The sequence below is a fragment of the Dipodomys spectabilis genome, unplaced genomic scaffold, assembly GCF_019054845.1.
Source record: "Dipodomys spectabilis isolate Male_0828 unplaced genomic scaffold, ASM1905484v1 ptg000422l, whole genome shotgun sequence".
NCBI classification, from domain to species: Eukaryota; Metazoa; Chordata; class Mammalia; order Rodentia; family Heteromyidae; genus Dipodomys; species Dipodomys spectabilis.
The window spans coordinates 1,360,217-1,374,204 of NW_024871099.1; the positions used below are offsets into that span (position 1 = coordinate 1,360,217).

Here is a 13,988-nt window from a genome sequence, read left to right on the forward strand (position 1 = left end):
CCGCCGCCGCCGCCTCTCCTCACCCGGGCACCGCGCCCCGCGCGTCGCCGCCGCCGCCGCCGCCGCCGGAGTCGTGGTGGACCCGGGGCTGCTCGGTGCCTGGCGGGGGCCATGGCCGGCTTCGAGGCGTCCTAGCCCGAGCCGCAGCCGGAGCCGGAGCCGGTCCCGCGGAGCCCGAGCTGCGACCCGCGCCTCCTCCCCGGGCGGGAGATGGACCCGCGGGGCCGGCTGGGCGCCCTGGGATGCCTGCACGCCCTGCTGCTCGTGGTGGCCGACGGTAAGCGCGGGAACTTCGCGGCCCCGGGCCGGGGACGGGGGGGTCCCGGGGTGGGGTGGGGTGCAGCCCCGGCCCCGGAGGACAGAGCGGAGGATCCACGGCCTCCTGCGCTCCTGGGGTGCAGCCCCGAGCCCGGAGGTTGGGGTGGGGGGCGGCGCCTCCGCAGTGGGGTTCCAGTGTGGGGTGCCGGTTCCAGGGGGAGCAGGAGTTGTGTGAGCCCCAATCTGCCTCTGGCCGTGGGGACCCTGGGTACCGGGAACGCCGGAGATCCGAGCCCCAGCCCCGCGCCAACCCCAGCCCGGCGGCCGGGGCCCCGCGGCCGCCCCGCAGCTCCACACTGAACTTTACCGGCGCCTCGGGCCAGCGCCAGGCCGGCGGCCAGCGGGGACCCCGCCGCCCTGGGGGGCTGCCCAGCACCCCCCCCCCGCACACACGCCCTTATGCCCTATGAATGGTCACGCCTCTCCCCTCCCTCCCGGCCTCCCTCCCTCTCGCTCTGCCCTCTCTTGGGTGGCTCTGCCTCTATCTCTTGTCTGTCTGTCTGTCTCTCTCTCTGTCTGTCTCTGTTTCTCTCTGTCTGTCTCTCCGTCTCTCCCTCCTTTCCTCGCTCTCGCTCTGCCCTCTCTTGGGTGGCTCTGTCTCTGTCTCTTATCTGTCTGTCTCTCTGTCTGTCCGTCTCTCCCTCCTTGCCTCTCTCGCTCTGCCCTCTCTCGTGTGGCTCTGTCTCTGTGTCTCTCCCCCTCTCTCTGCCTCTCCCTCGCCCTGCCACCCCCCAGCTACCTTCACCGAGGTCCCCAAAGATGTGACGGTGCAGGAAGGCGAGGACATCGAGATGCCGTGCGCCTTCCGGGCCCGGGGCGCCACGTCGTACTCCCTGGAGATCCAGTGGTGGTTCGTCAAGGCGGCGCCCCGGGAGCTGTTGCCCGAGCTGGTCCTGAGCGCGCCCGGCGCCCGGAGCAAGGTAACCGGCCGGCCGGGGCCTGGGCGCCCGCAGCGCGGGCTGGACGCGCCCCGAGCGCGGGCTGGACGCAGGGGGCCGCGGGGATCCGGGCTGGACGCGGGGGGCGCGGCAGGGCTTCGGGGACCCCCGGGACTCAGCATCACCCCGCCCTGCAGCCGACCCACGACCCTATGCCCTCCCACGGAGCCCTGTTAGCTCTGCGTCCGGCCGGCCGCTGGTGGACAGTCTCCCGCAGTCTCCCACAGCTCCCTCATTCATGCCCTGCCTCTGACATTAAAGAAGCTACCTGCCAGCTCTGGCCTTTCCTCCCAGCTATTCAGGAGGCTGAGAGCTGAGAATCCCGGTTCGAAGCCAGCCAGCCCCCACAGGAACGGCTGGCAACAGCCAGCCAGAAGTGGAGCTGGGGCTCCAAGTAGAACACCAGCCTTGGGCACCGAAACTCAGGGACAGCTCTCCAGGCCCTGAGATCAAGCCCCGGGACGGGCACCAAAAAAAAAAAAGAGAGATAAAGGCTATATCATGGAATGTTCCTGCTCTTTGCTGCTTGCTTGCTTGCTAGCTGTGGGCCCTCCCACCAAGCCCTCCCTGCCCTGGGTCACTTTGAGGTTCCCCCCCCCCCAGGGCCCATAGCCAGCCCAGTTAAGCTCTTCTGGGCAGCGCTGTAAGCACCAGTGCAGAACCATGGTTGGGGGGGGGGCGCAAAGGTCAGAAGCCACCCCCCACCCCCACCCCCAGTCTGACTACATACACACACACACCCCTATGTTGATCTCTGAGCTCTACCCAAAGTTACTGCTTATAATCTGTATCTCTAGAGACTTAAACCCGCTATCTAGTTTTTTGGCAATTCCAAAGTTGGGGGGGGGGGGGGAGCGTGCTTTTCTCTATCCAGCCTTCAGTTGTCCACAAGCTAAGGCAAGCAGGTTAAACACCTGCTTTTTAGTTCCTGGGTAGATCACTGGAAATCCTGATATTTTGTGCCCTTCACACCACCACACACCCCAAGGCATTTTTGGGTCCCAGCGCTGTCAACAAACCATTAGAGACTGAGAATTCCCCATGCCTGAATGCCACAAGTCTAATTCATATTTCTCTCTCTCCCTCTCCCTCCCTCCCTCCCCCTCTCTCTCTCCTCCCCCTCTCTCCCTCCCTCTCTCTCTCTCTGCATTTAGGTAACAAATAAGGATGCAACTAAAATCAGTGTAAGTGTGGAGCCCAGCGTGGGCCGTGGGAGACCCCTCCTGGCTGTGTGGATCCCCACAGTTTCTTTTCCCTTTTAGAAAAAGCCTCTGCCGCGGTGTAGGGGCACAGGCGCCCTCCACCTGGGCATTCCCCGCTGTTTGACCTCAGCTGGGATCCATCTGTCGCCTAATACATTTGATCTAATCAGGAAGAGTCCCAAGCCGCCCCTCCCCTACTATCCCCCCCATCAGCTCACTGCTCCCTGTTTAAAAAAAAAAAAGAAAAGACTCTTATTTTGGAAGTGCTCCGGCCCCAGGGCACCCCTTTCACTCCCCTGGCCTGGGCCTGGGCCTGGGCCTTGGCCTGGGCGATGACACCCCCCCCCCCCACAGACAGACTCCACCTTCTTTACTGCATCTGCCCCCCCAGCACATGCACTCCACTTTGAGGGCACTGTCTGCCCCTTTGCTCAGGCAGGAATGCCCTGTAATAGACTCATACAGGGGCACTTGTCCCCCAGTGGCATTGAGCTGGGGTAGAAGCAGTCCCTGAAAACTCAAACTGAGGATGCTGTCAGTAGCTCACACCTGTCATCCCAGCTACTCAGGAGGATCATGGTTCAAAGCCAGCTGTCCTGGGCAGGAAAAGTCCAGACTCTTGAATCCCATGAATCACAGAAAAAGCTGGAGGAGGTGCTGTGGCTCAAGTGATAGAGTGGTAGCCTTGAGCACAGAGAGTGTCCAGGACAGCACCCAGGCCGTGAGTTCAAGACCTAAGACTGGTAATGAAAAGGGAGGGGAGAGGATTGTCAAGCTTTCCCAGCTGTGGGAGGAGCGAGGGAGCCCATCAGAAATGGCAGGCCTTGGGGCTGGGAAGGTGGCTCAGTGGTACAGCGCTTACCTTGCATGCATGAGGCCCTGGGTTTGATTCCTCAGCTCCACATAAGCAGAAAAAGCTGGAAGTGGCGCTGTGGCTCAAGTGGTAGAGTGCTAGCCTTGCGCTGAAGAGCTGAGGGACAGCGCCCAGGCCCAGAGTTCAGACCACATGACAAAAAGAAAGAAATGTCAGGCCTTGTAGTGTGAGTCAATGTGGCCCCCAGGCCTCCCTGGGGGCTTTGCTGTGTCCTTCTGAATGACTCAGCTGGAGTCTGAGGCAGAAGAGGGCCTTTGTGTTGGCATTCAAGCAACTGAAACCTGGTAGGATCCTCAGGAGGGGTGTGGCAGCCTCCCTTTCTTTCTGGGAGGGGAGAGCTAGCTGTGAAAAGGGGGGGGGGGGAAGCAGTTTTCCCTCACTTTCCCTCCCCATTCTACCCCCCTCCCCCATTCTAGATTAAAAAGCCTTGAACACCAGGTCCCTATGGCCCTGTAATCCCAGCTACTGGTGGTTTGAAGCCAGCCCAGGCAGGAAAGTTCATGAGATTCTTATCTTCATTTAACCACCCCACCTCCCCCCCCCCCAAAAAAAAGCCAGAAGCAGGGCTGCGGCCCCAGGGGTAGAGCAAAAGCAGCTCAGGGACAGCGCCCCTGAGCTCCAGCCCCAGGGCCAGCAGCACAGGTGCAGGAGGGGTGGGTAGTTGAGGGTCAAGAAGGCCTTCCACAAAGGTAAGGAAGAACAGAGGAGGAGGGAAGGTGTCCATTGTGGAGAGGACGCTGGGAAGATCCTCTGAAACCCGGATAGCTGAGGGGTTACTGGTGCTAGGAGTCTCATGGACTTTTCCTGCTCAGGCTGGCCTTGAACCGCGATCCTCAGATCTCAGCCTCCTGAGATGACAGGCCAGAGTCAGGGGCCCCAGGGTGGAGGGGGGTCAGGGAGGTCCCGGGGTGCAGGAGGGACTGGGGCACGGGTGGGGTGGGCAGAGGACAGGCTGGACACCACCCCCCCCCTCCCTCTCTCGCAGACGGTTCGAGTCCAGGGCAACGACATCTCGCACCGGCTGCGCCTGTCGGCCGTGCGCCCGCAGGACGAGGGCGTGTACGAGTGCCGCGTGTCGGACTACAGCGACGCGGACACGCGCGAGCACCAGGCCCGGGCGCTGCTGCGCGTGCTGTCGCGCTTCGCGCCGCCCGACATGCAGGCGGCCGAGGCCGTGTCCCACATTCAGAGCAGCGGGCCCCGCCGCCACGGGCCGCCCAGCGCCGTCCACGCCGGCCACGCGGCCAGCCCCGCGGCCCCCGCCACCTCCGAGCCCGGCCGCAGCCAGGACCAGAGCCTGCCGCCTCCCGGGAGCCCCGGTGTCCCCCAGGCCGCAGCCTCCACCACCCACACAGCCACCTCCACTACGACCGTGGCTGCAGCTGCGGCTGCTTCCTCATCAGCATCCCCATCACCTGGCCAGGCAGTCCTCCGGCGACAGAGACATGGCTCTGGTAAGGGATGGTGGCCCAGCGGCGGCGGCGGCGGCAGGGATATTGGGATTGGGGGACACGATCCAATCTGGCCATCTGGCAGTATGGTGTTGGGGATGCCTGGAATACCGGTTTTTCAGCTGCTGTGCCTGTGTGCTCAGGAGTCTTACGGTCGGTTCTTGGAGCTTGTACCCTGCGGAGGCTGGGGTCTGGCTGGCATGCAAGTTAGGACCCTTGGGTTTGGAGTGTTGGAAACTGAGGGGTTGTGGCTTGCTTCTGACCCCTAAGACTGGAGAGGGGACATTCTCCAAGTGGTATTCTAGCACCAGGGTGAGAGGAAGAAGAGTTGGAGAGAATGGATGTGTCGCTAAGCCAGTGGGCTGCGCAGAATGGAACGTTCTAGATGATGTGGAGACTGCCTGGTTGTGTATTCTCTGTCCTCTTTGCCTGCGTGCAGAATGGTCCCAGGGGACTGCTATGGGCCTGGTATAAATGGTTGCTCTGGTTCCTCTGCCGCCCTGGAGGGACCCTACCCATTGTCAGTCCTGAGCACCAGTGGTTCATACCTGTAATCCCAGCCACTCAGGAGGCTCATGGATCGAAGCCAGCCTGGGCAGGAGAGTCCATGAGGCTCTTATCTCCAGTGGTCTACCAAAAAGCCTGAAATTCAGGAGTTGTGACTCAAGTAGTAGAGCGCCAGCCTTGATCAAAAAAGCTTAAGGGACAGAGGCCTGATGGGAAGGAAGGAAGGAAGGAAGGAAGGAAGGAAGGAAGGAAGGAAGGAAGGAAGGAAGGGAAGGAGGGAGGGAGGGAGGGAAGGGACAGCAGGGACCATGTGCCTGAGGCTGTCAGCCAGGACAGGATGGTTCTGGTGACTCTCAGCTGCTTCTCCATGCGCCCTTCCTCCAAAGCCTCCGCCTTCCTCCCCACTCCACAGCAGGCCTCAGAGGTGGGCTTTCCTCTAGTGCTGAGAGTCTGATCTCCAGCCAGGTGGCTCGCTGCTTGTGCTCAGACTTCCAAGGATGCCAAACCCCACCCGGGTTCCAGTGCTGGAAAGCAAGCTGGGATGGCCCCTGGATGCATTCCCCAGCTGGGCTGTGGCCCTGGTCCTGTCACCAAGACAGTATTCCCAGTGTGGCCACCTGCTGCCCACCCGGGCCACGGGCTCTTCCCCTCCACTGCTGAACTGACACCGCAGACTTCATGTCCCCACCTTACCCCGTCTCCCCGCCGCTCCCTCAGCCCTGGCACTGTTGTGAACGCCAGTCCCTGTGAGTCATTTCTCATAGGAGGAGCCACCTCTGTCTCAGGCTTGATCTGGTGGACCTGTCTTGTTTTGGAGGTCATGGGGCTTGAACTTGGGGCCTGGACACTGTTGCTGAGCTTTTTTTGCTCAAGGCTAGAGCTCTACCCCTTGGAGCCCCCAGGCCTCTTAGTGAATTGGGAGATAAGCATCTCACAGACTTTACTGTTCCCAAAGGCTTTGAACCATAATCCTCAGATCTCAGCCCCCTGAGTACCAGAGATAACAAGCTCCAGCCACCAGTGTCCTGCTAGCCTTGTCTTTATCTGCGAAAAACCTCAGGACATTTCCCCAGCCCATGGAAATGGACACTTTAAGCTAACACTAACTGCTGTGAAAAACCCAAATGTCCATGAGTCAACACATGGCTTTTTTTTTTTTTTTACTTTCTCCTTTGCATCCAATCCTGCCTGAGTGGAAAAGTGGGGTCCATGAAGTTATTCAGGGACCCAGGCTGACAGGGATTCTAGTAGCTTCCGTAAGTGGCCCCTAGAGTCCTTGGGGGGGGGGGGGGGGAACATAATAAAATAAAGAAGAGGCTGCACAATGTATGAATCAGTTCCTTTCCTAAAGATGCATCTTTCTTGGGAAACTGAAGACAAATAAAGTCACTCCAACCATTTTGTCATCACATCTGTCCGAGAAAAGCTGATGGCAAAAATGACAAAGGTGGAGAGAAAATGTGGTAGCTCACACCTCTAATCCCAGCCACTCCTGAGGGGAAGAGCTAGAGGATGGCCGCCTGAGGCTAGCCACAGGCCAAAGTGAAAGACCCGATCTAGAAAATAACCTAAAGTAAAAAGAGCTGAAGATGGGGTTCAAGTAGTAGAGCACCTGTCAACAAATACCAGGCTCTGAGTTCAAATCCCAGTACCCATTTAAAAAAAAAAAAAGAAAAAAGCAAACAGGTGTAGAAAAGATGACTTCTAAAGCCAGATATCCATCATCCTAGCTATTCAGGAGGCTGAGATTTGTCATTTGAAGCCAGCCTAGGGAAGGAAAGTCTGGGAGACTCTTATCTCCAATGCACTAGCCTGGAGCACAAAAGTTCAGGGACCGTACCCAGGCTCTGAGTTCAAACCCTAAGAGCTGCTCTCATTCCCTAGACTAGGCCAGGCCAGGACATGACCCAACACAGAGGTTAGGGTCTTTGGGAGAGGTACTCGTTGTCTTGGCAATTGCTTCCCAGAATCCTCTCTATACCGTGGAAGAGGCATAAGAACCTCAGTGGGGGTTCTTCACCACCTCCAGGCAGGTGTTTATTGACTTATACAGTGATTGGGCTAATTAATTAATGCTGGTCAGGGAGAAGGCCTTTCTACCCTATCTCCTTTGGGCCTCAGTAAACTCGTATCCTGCCCTGATGTCCCCCGAGCCTGAACAGAAGGACAAAGCAGGAAACAGAGGTCATCATGCTAGGAGTTCACACCTGTAATCCCAGGTACTCAGAGGTCTGAAATCTGAGATTACTGTGAGAAAGAAGCCAGCCTTTCCAGGAAAGTCTGTGAGACTGATCTCCAGGACACCAACAAAAAGCCAGAAGCGGAGCTGTGGCTCAAATGATAGAGCACCAGCCTTGAGTGAAAAAGCTCAGAGACAGACATCTAGGTCCTGAATTCAAACCCCAGTTCCAGCACGTGTGCACACACACACAAACACAAATACCAAGAAGAGCCATCAGCATGGAGTCAGCGCTCATTTGATTAAGGAAGGGCCATAGGAAAGAGATCTGTACAGATGACATTGATTGGGCCACACGCCGGCAGGAGCTCATTCCTTCCGAAATCTCCATCTCCTTCTGACCAGAGTCGGCGACTTCGCCTGTGTTTGCATGGCAGCGGGGTCTCCGGTCGCTGCGCTGCCCAGAGGGACTTGAATAAGTTTGGATTCTCAACCATTTAGTTTCCAGAGCAGTGGCTCCATATCCTTACAGATATGGAGTCTTGCTAGGCACCAGTGGCTCACTCCTGTAGTCCTAGCTACTCGAGAGGCTGAGATCTGAAGATGGCGATTCAAAGCCAACTTGGGCAGGAAAGTCTGTAAGACTCTTTTCTCCAATAAACCACCACAAAACCGGAAGTGGGGCTGTGGCTTAAAGTGGTAGAGCACTAGTCTTGAGTAACAGGACTCAGAGACACACCCAGGCCCTGAGTTCAAGCCCCATGACTGACAAAAAAGGAAGAAAGAAAAACAAGTTAGACTCCTCCTAGTCTGCTGGAGCAATGCCGCTGGAATGGGCTATGAGACACTCTGGATCTTTCAGATTAGTGACTTCCCCAGACCACTGGTCCTCATTGTCCCTGTTAACCAGTTGCTTCTAGAAGGAGTTTAGGTCTCTGGTTTGCTAAAGGAGTTACTAGGTAAGGGCAGGAAAATTTAGACTCACAATCTATATGCAAAAGGCTCATTCCTCCTCGCATCTCATTTGTCAAAGGATGTTTTTGGTATTTGTGCTTAAAAATATTCATAGGCCAGGCACCGGTGTCTCATGCCAGGAATCCCAACTACTGAAGAGACTAAAAGATGAGGATTGCAGTTCAAACCCAGCTCTGCCCCATCTACCTTCCCCTCCCCCCCCCAAAAAAAACCCATCTGTATGAATCTTATCTCCAATTAACCAGCAAAAAGCTGGAAGTGGAGGTATGGCTCAGGTGGTAGAGCACCAGCCTTGAGCACACCAAAGCTAAGGGACAATACATGAAAGATGTGAGTGCCAACCTCAGGCCAGGCACACAAATTAAATAAAGCTGGGTCTCACTGGCAGCCCCAAGCTAGCACGGGACACTGCCTGGATTTTGCCACATTCCGTAAAAAGTGGCTCTTCACTAATCTGAACAGTGACCCCATTTTGTCATAAACACATTAGTTTGCTGGTTCCAGACCCAGAGATGAGGTGGGAGGAGAATGAATAATGCCTTCCAGACAGACAATGGAGAGGCGCCGCAGTGGGGATGAACATGGCTGAAGAGGACAGTCTGGAATCTGGAAAGCTAGTGTGCGGGGGTGAGAGGTCCGGACCGCTGTGTGAATCTCAGGATCAGATTGTGATGTGTGAACTTCTAATTAGCCTCAGGACTCGGAGTCCTAGGAGAGGTGTCCTGGCCCTTTCAGGATGCTGATTGGCTGTGGCAGTTTGCTCTCTGGTGCCCACAAAGAAGACTCCTGGCTTTCCACATTTCAATTAATAATGAGAAGACAGCCAAGGCCATGGATGGGCGGGGCGCCGTCACAGGGAGAGGAAGTATCCTTGAATGTTGCCACGGTAACCGTAAACCCTGACCAATGGGGGCCACAGACACAGTGAAGCTGTTCACTGCCTCTCAGCTTATGGCCCAGGTGGACGACAGGGCTGACAGAAACGGTGGCAGTGTGGCCCTAGAAACCCAGTGGCACAGAATGAGTCTCTTACTATAGACAGCAAAGTCAGAGGCCCTGGATCAAAAGCACTTACAGTCCAGCGCTGGTGACTCATGCCTGTCATCCTAGCTACTTGGGAGGCTAAAATCTGAGGATGGAGGTTTGAAGCTAGCCTGGGTAGGAAAGTCCATGAGACTCTTATCTCTAGCTGGAAGTGGAGCTGTGGCTCAAGTGGCAGAGCATTAGCCTTGAGCATAAAATCTCAAGGACAGCGCCCAGGCCCTAAGTTCAAGCCCGGGACTGGTACCAAAAAAAAAAAAAAGTCAACTTAAATAAACAATCTCTTCTTCCCCGAAGCTCTGTTGTGACCTGAGGTTCATCTTCAAGGAGAAAACAAACAGGTATCACCTGGTGTCTCACACCTATAATCCCAGCTCCATAGGAGACTGAAATCTGGAGGATCAAGATAGCCAGCATAGACAGGAAAGTACCCAAGACTCTTATCTCCAATGAACCAGCAAAAAGCTGGGCGTTAGAGATGTGGCTCAAGTGGTAAAGCACCAGTGGTGGAGGGGGGGGGGAACTAAGGGACAGCACTCAGGCCTTGAATCCAAGTCCCAGTGCTGACACAAAAAAGAAGGAAGGAAGGAAAAAAAGAAGGAAGGAAGGAAGAGAGAAGGAGGGAGGGAGGAAATCTGGCAAAAGAGTGTCCCAGAGAAGAGAGAATGTGGCTTTAGAGAAGGGGGAAATTAAGGAGTTTGTAGGGAGTAGAGATTATCAGCTACAAGTCAGGTTGCCCTGGAGCCCGGCTTCAACTTGCATGAGCGGGACTCAGATGACAGGAGCGTGTGGCCTGTGGCTCATCCAGAGCAGGCTTTCTGTGGATTGCAAGCCTGTGGGAGACACCTGGGAAGGTGTCCGTGACGGGTGTCAATCCTGGGAGCCCTGAATAACCAAATGGAATGGTTTTTGTCCATCGTTGCATGAGCAGTGGCTGTCCTGTACAGCCATTTTCTCTCAGCACCCGTGAATCCCAAAATAGACCCTCAGATAGCTGATCTGCAGTGCAGTGCACTGTAATACCATACTTGCTTTCTGTGGTTTTTTGCTTTTTGTTTGTTTGTTTGGGGTGCCAGTACCAGAACTTGAATTCAGGACCTGTGCATTCTCCTTTAGCTTTTTCACTCAAGGCTGGTACTCTACCACTTGGGCCAAGCCTTCATTTCTAGCTTTTTGCTAGTTTATTAGAGGTAAGAGTCTTAGGAACTTTCCTGCCAGGGTTAGCTTTGAACCATGATCCTCAGATCTTAGCCTGAGTAGCCAGGATGACAGGCATGAGCTACCAGTGCCGCCTTTGCTTTGTCTTCTCTGGGGCCACAGGAAAGTTTCAGCTCTTATTCCAAACTCTATAACTGCTTACTCCTACCTGTTTATGATGAATGCTGACATACGTTTGTCCCCTTAGGGAGAGAGATGCTTCAAGGAAAAATCAGTGCACCTCTCAAGCTGGAACATTCCAGAAAGATGTGTGCTCTGTTGGCCTCCTCCGGGCAAGGGTTTAGTTCCAGCCAGTTTGGACTGGCTAATGTTGGTTCTCATGTAATACAGTTTCTTTATGGAGTTTCTTTGGGTCTTAACTCAAAAATAAGATTCCAGCCAGACACTGGTGGCTCACACCTGCCATCTCAGCTACTCAGGAGGCTGAGATCTGAGGCTCTTAGTTCAAAGCCAGCTGGGCTGAAAAGTCCCTGTGAGACTCTTATGTCCGATGAACCACCAGAAAACCGGAAGTAGAGCTGTGGCTCAAAGTGGTAGAGCACTAGCCTTGAGCAATAAAAGCCCAGGGACAGTGCCCAGGTCCTGAGTTCAAGACCCATGACCAACAACAACAACAATAACAGTATGACTCCACACTAACCATTTCAGAAACTTTATTCCACCACCCCCCCCCCCCCGCCACCCCTCTGATTCATCTTCTTGCCCATGCTCAAAGGTCCAGGGATTCCCTGGGGAAAGACTGCTTAGCAATGAAACATTTAGTCAATGAAGCATTTTAAAACATCCAGCATGCCAGGTGTCAGTGCTCATACCAGTAATCACAGCTACTGAGGAGGCTGAGATCTGAGAATAGTAGTTCGAAGCCAGCCCTGGTAGATAAGTCCAAGAGACTCTTGTCTCCAATTAACCAACCACAAAGCCACAAATGGAGGTGCAACTCAAGTAGTAGAGCACCAGCCTTGTGCAAAAAAGCTAAGGGACAGCAAGCCAGGCCCTGAATTCAAGCCCCAGGACTGGCATAAAATAAAATAAAGACTCTCCAAGGCTGATCTGCATTGCTCAGAGGACAGAAAGCCCCTTCCTCTGCTGAGCCCAGGCCCGTCATCTCTCTGCAGCCCACAGGAGGACGGTTTGCTCTAAGCCAGGGAAATGTCTATCCCTGTAAAGCGACTTTTATTGTGATGATTCTCCTCTAAATGCTGCTGAAGGCACAGAGGATGGCTCTTTAGTATATCTGGATCTTTTTGGTTTTTTGTTTTGCTGTTTGCCAAGCACAGCTGCTACTGACAATATGCGTCTTGCATAGCTGGGATTGCAGATGCACACAACCATGTCCAGCATAAGATAGGGTCTTGCTTGAGATTAAATTTCTGTTTTAGTGATAGCAGCATTTTTTTGGACCATATTTAATTTTGGGCTCATAGCAACCTGCAAAACAATACATTTATGTGGTCCAGTAGAATGCCAATAGCAGAATTATTGTAAGGATTAAATGGGATAAAGTTGATGAATATAATATTGCCAGGAGTAGATTCTAGTTTCTTCTTTTTCCTTTAGGAGTCAAACTGATTTTGTTTTATTATAGTCTAAGCTAAGATCTTGCTAACATTCAGCCCAGGCTGGCCTCAAATCTCAATCCTCTTGCTCACTGACTCCTCGGGACAGAAGGAGCCTCCATACTTGGTCAGATCAAAAGGATTCTTCACTTGTTGGGTTTGTTTTGTGCTGGTACTAGTAGGGCTTGAACTCAGGACCTGGATGGTGTCTTTTGGTTTTTTTGCTCAAGGCTGGTGCTCTACCACTTGAGCCACAGCTCCACTTTCAGATTTTTTTTTGTAGTTAATTGAAGATAGTCTCTCAGATTTTCCTGCCCAGACTGGCTTCAAGCCACGATCCTCCAGATCTCAGCCTCCTCAGTAGCTAGGATGACAGGTAGGAGCCACCAGCGCCTAGTTAGCTAGCTTTTTCTTTTCTTTTTTAACTGAGAACGTCTTGCTGGGCATGGTAGATCGTACCTGTAATATCAGCATTTGGGAGACTATGGATAACATAGCAACACCCTGTCAATCAATCAATCAATCAAACATAATGAATGAATGAATCCTTCAGACTCAGTGTGCAGGTGTCTCTAGCATGCTCCAACCTATCTTCATGTCTCCAACCTGTCTTCATCTCCTCCCTCCCCCCAGGCTAGGAGTACTTGCCTAGCATGCATGAAGCCCTGGGTTCAATTCCTCAGTACCACATAAGTAGAAAAGGCCATACATGGTGCTGTGGTTCAAGTGGTAGAGTGCTAGCCTTGAGCAAAAAGAAACTCAGGGACAGTGCCCAGGCCCTGAGTTCAAGCCCCAGGACTGGAGAAAAAAGGCGGGGCAGATAGCTGGGTGCCAGTGGTTCATGCCTAGCTACTCAGGAAGCAGAGATCTGGAGGATCTGGGTTCAAAGCCAGCCCAGGCAGGAAAATCCATGAGACATTTTTCTCCCCTGAACCAACAAAAAGCCAGAAGCTGTGGCTTAAATAGGCGAGTACCAGCCTTGAGTGAAAAGGCCAAGAAGAATGTGAGGCCCTAAGTTCAAGCCCCAGTACCAGCATTAAATAAGTAAATGTGTAAGTAACTAAGGAGCACCAGCACGTAATTAAGTGAATGAGCGTATGAATGAATGAACGAGGAGCATACAGCAAATTAGCTCCTGTCCAATCCTTTCCACAGAGCGAAGGTTTCCCAGCCCCAGACATCTGACACATACTCTTTTCTTTTTTTCTTTCTTTTCTCTCTTTCTCTCCCCTCCCCCCCCCCCATCCCTATGTTGGGCCTGGGCCTGGGCTCTGCCCTTTAGCTTTTTCTCTTAAGGATAGGGTTCTACCACTTGAGCCATACCTCTGCTTCCAGCTTTTGGAGATAAAAGTCTCTTGCTTGGGCTAGCCTTGAACCATGATCCTCAGCTCTCAGCCTCCTCCTGAGCAGCTAGAAGGACAAGCATCAAGTATGAGCCACCAGCACCCAGCTTTTTCTTTTTTAAAAAAATTTAAAACTTTAAAAAAAAAAAGATCTCTTGTTTACTTTTTTCAATATTGATTTACTTATATTTTAAGTAAGTGCAATGCATCTTGGTCAGTGTCACCCCTTCCATCATTGTCCCCTCCCTCCCCATCCCATCCCTACATAGTTCCATTTTTACCTAATGTACGTTGAAGGTGAGGACTGTATCCCCTCACCCTCCCTCCATCCCCCACCCCACCCCTGCAGGGGAATCTGTATCTGCTTCCTGGTATTCATTTTGTTA

General features: G+C 53.8%; 1 protein-coding gene across 1 annotated transcript in view; it reads left to right on the forward strand.

Moving 5' to 3' along the window:
- Window positions 1–210: 210 nt before the first annotated feature.
- The window catches only part of Vstm2b (V-set and transmembrane domain containing 2B), a 38,203-nt gene continuing 24,425 nt past the window's right edge, over window positions 211–13,988 (forward strand). The window contains exons 1-4 of the mRNA XM_042667758.1: window positions 211–277; window positions 1,054–1,238; window positions 2,411–2,440; window positions 4,318–4,786. Of these exons, the coding sequence (XP_042523692.1) occupies window positions 211–277; window positions 1,054–1,238; window positions 2,411–2,440; window positions 4,318–4,786 (751 nt within the window). The remainder of the gene's footprint in view (window positions 278–1,053; window positions 1,239–2,410; window positions 2,441–4,317; window positions 4,787–13,988) is intronic.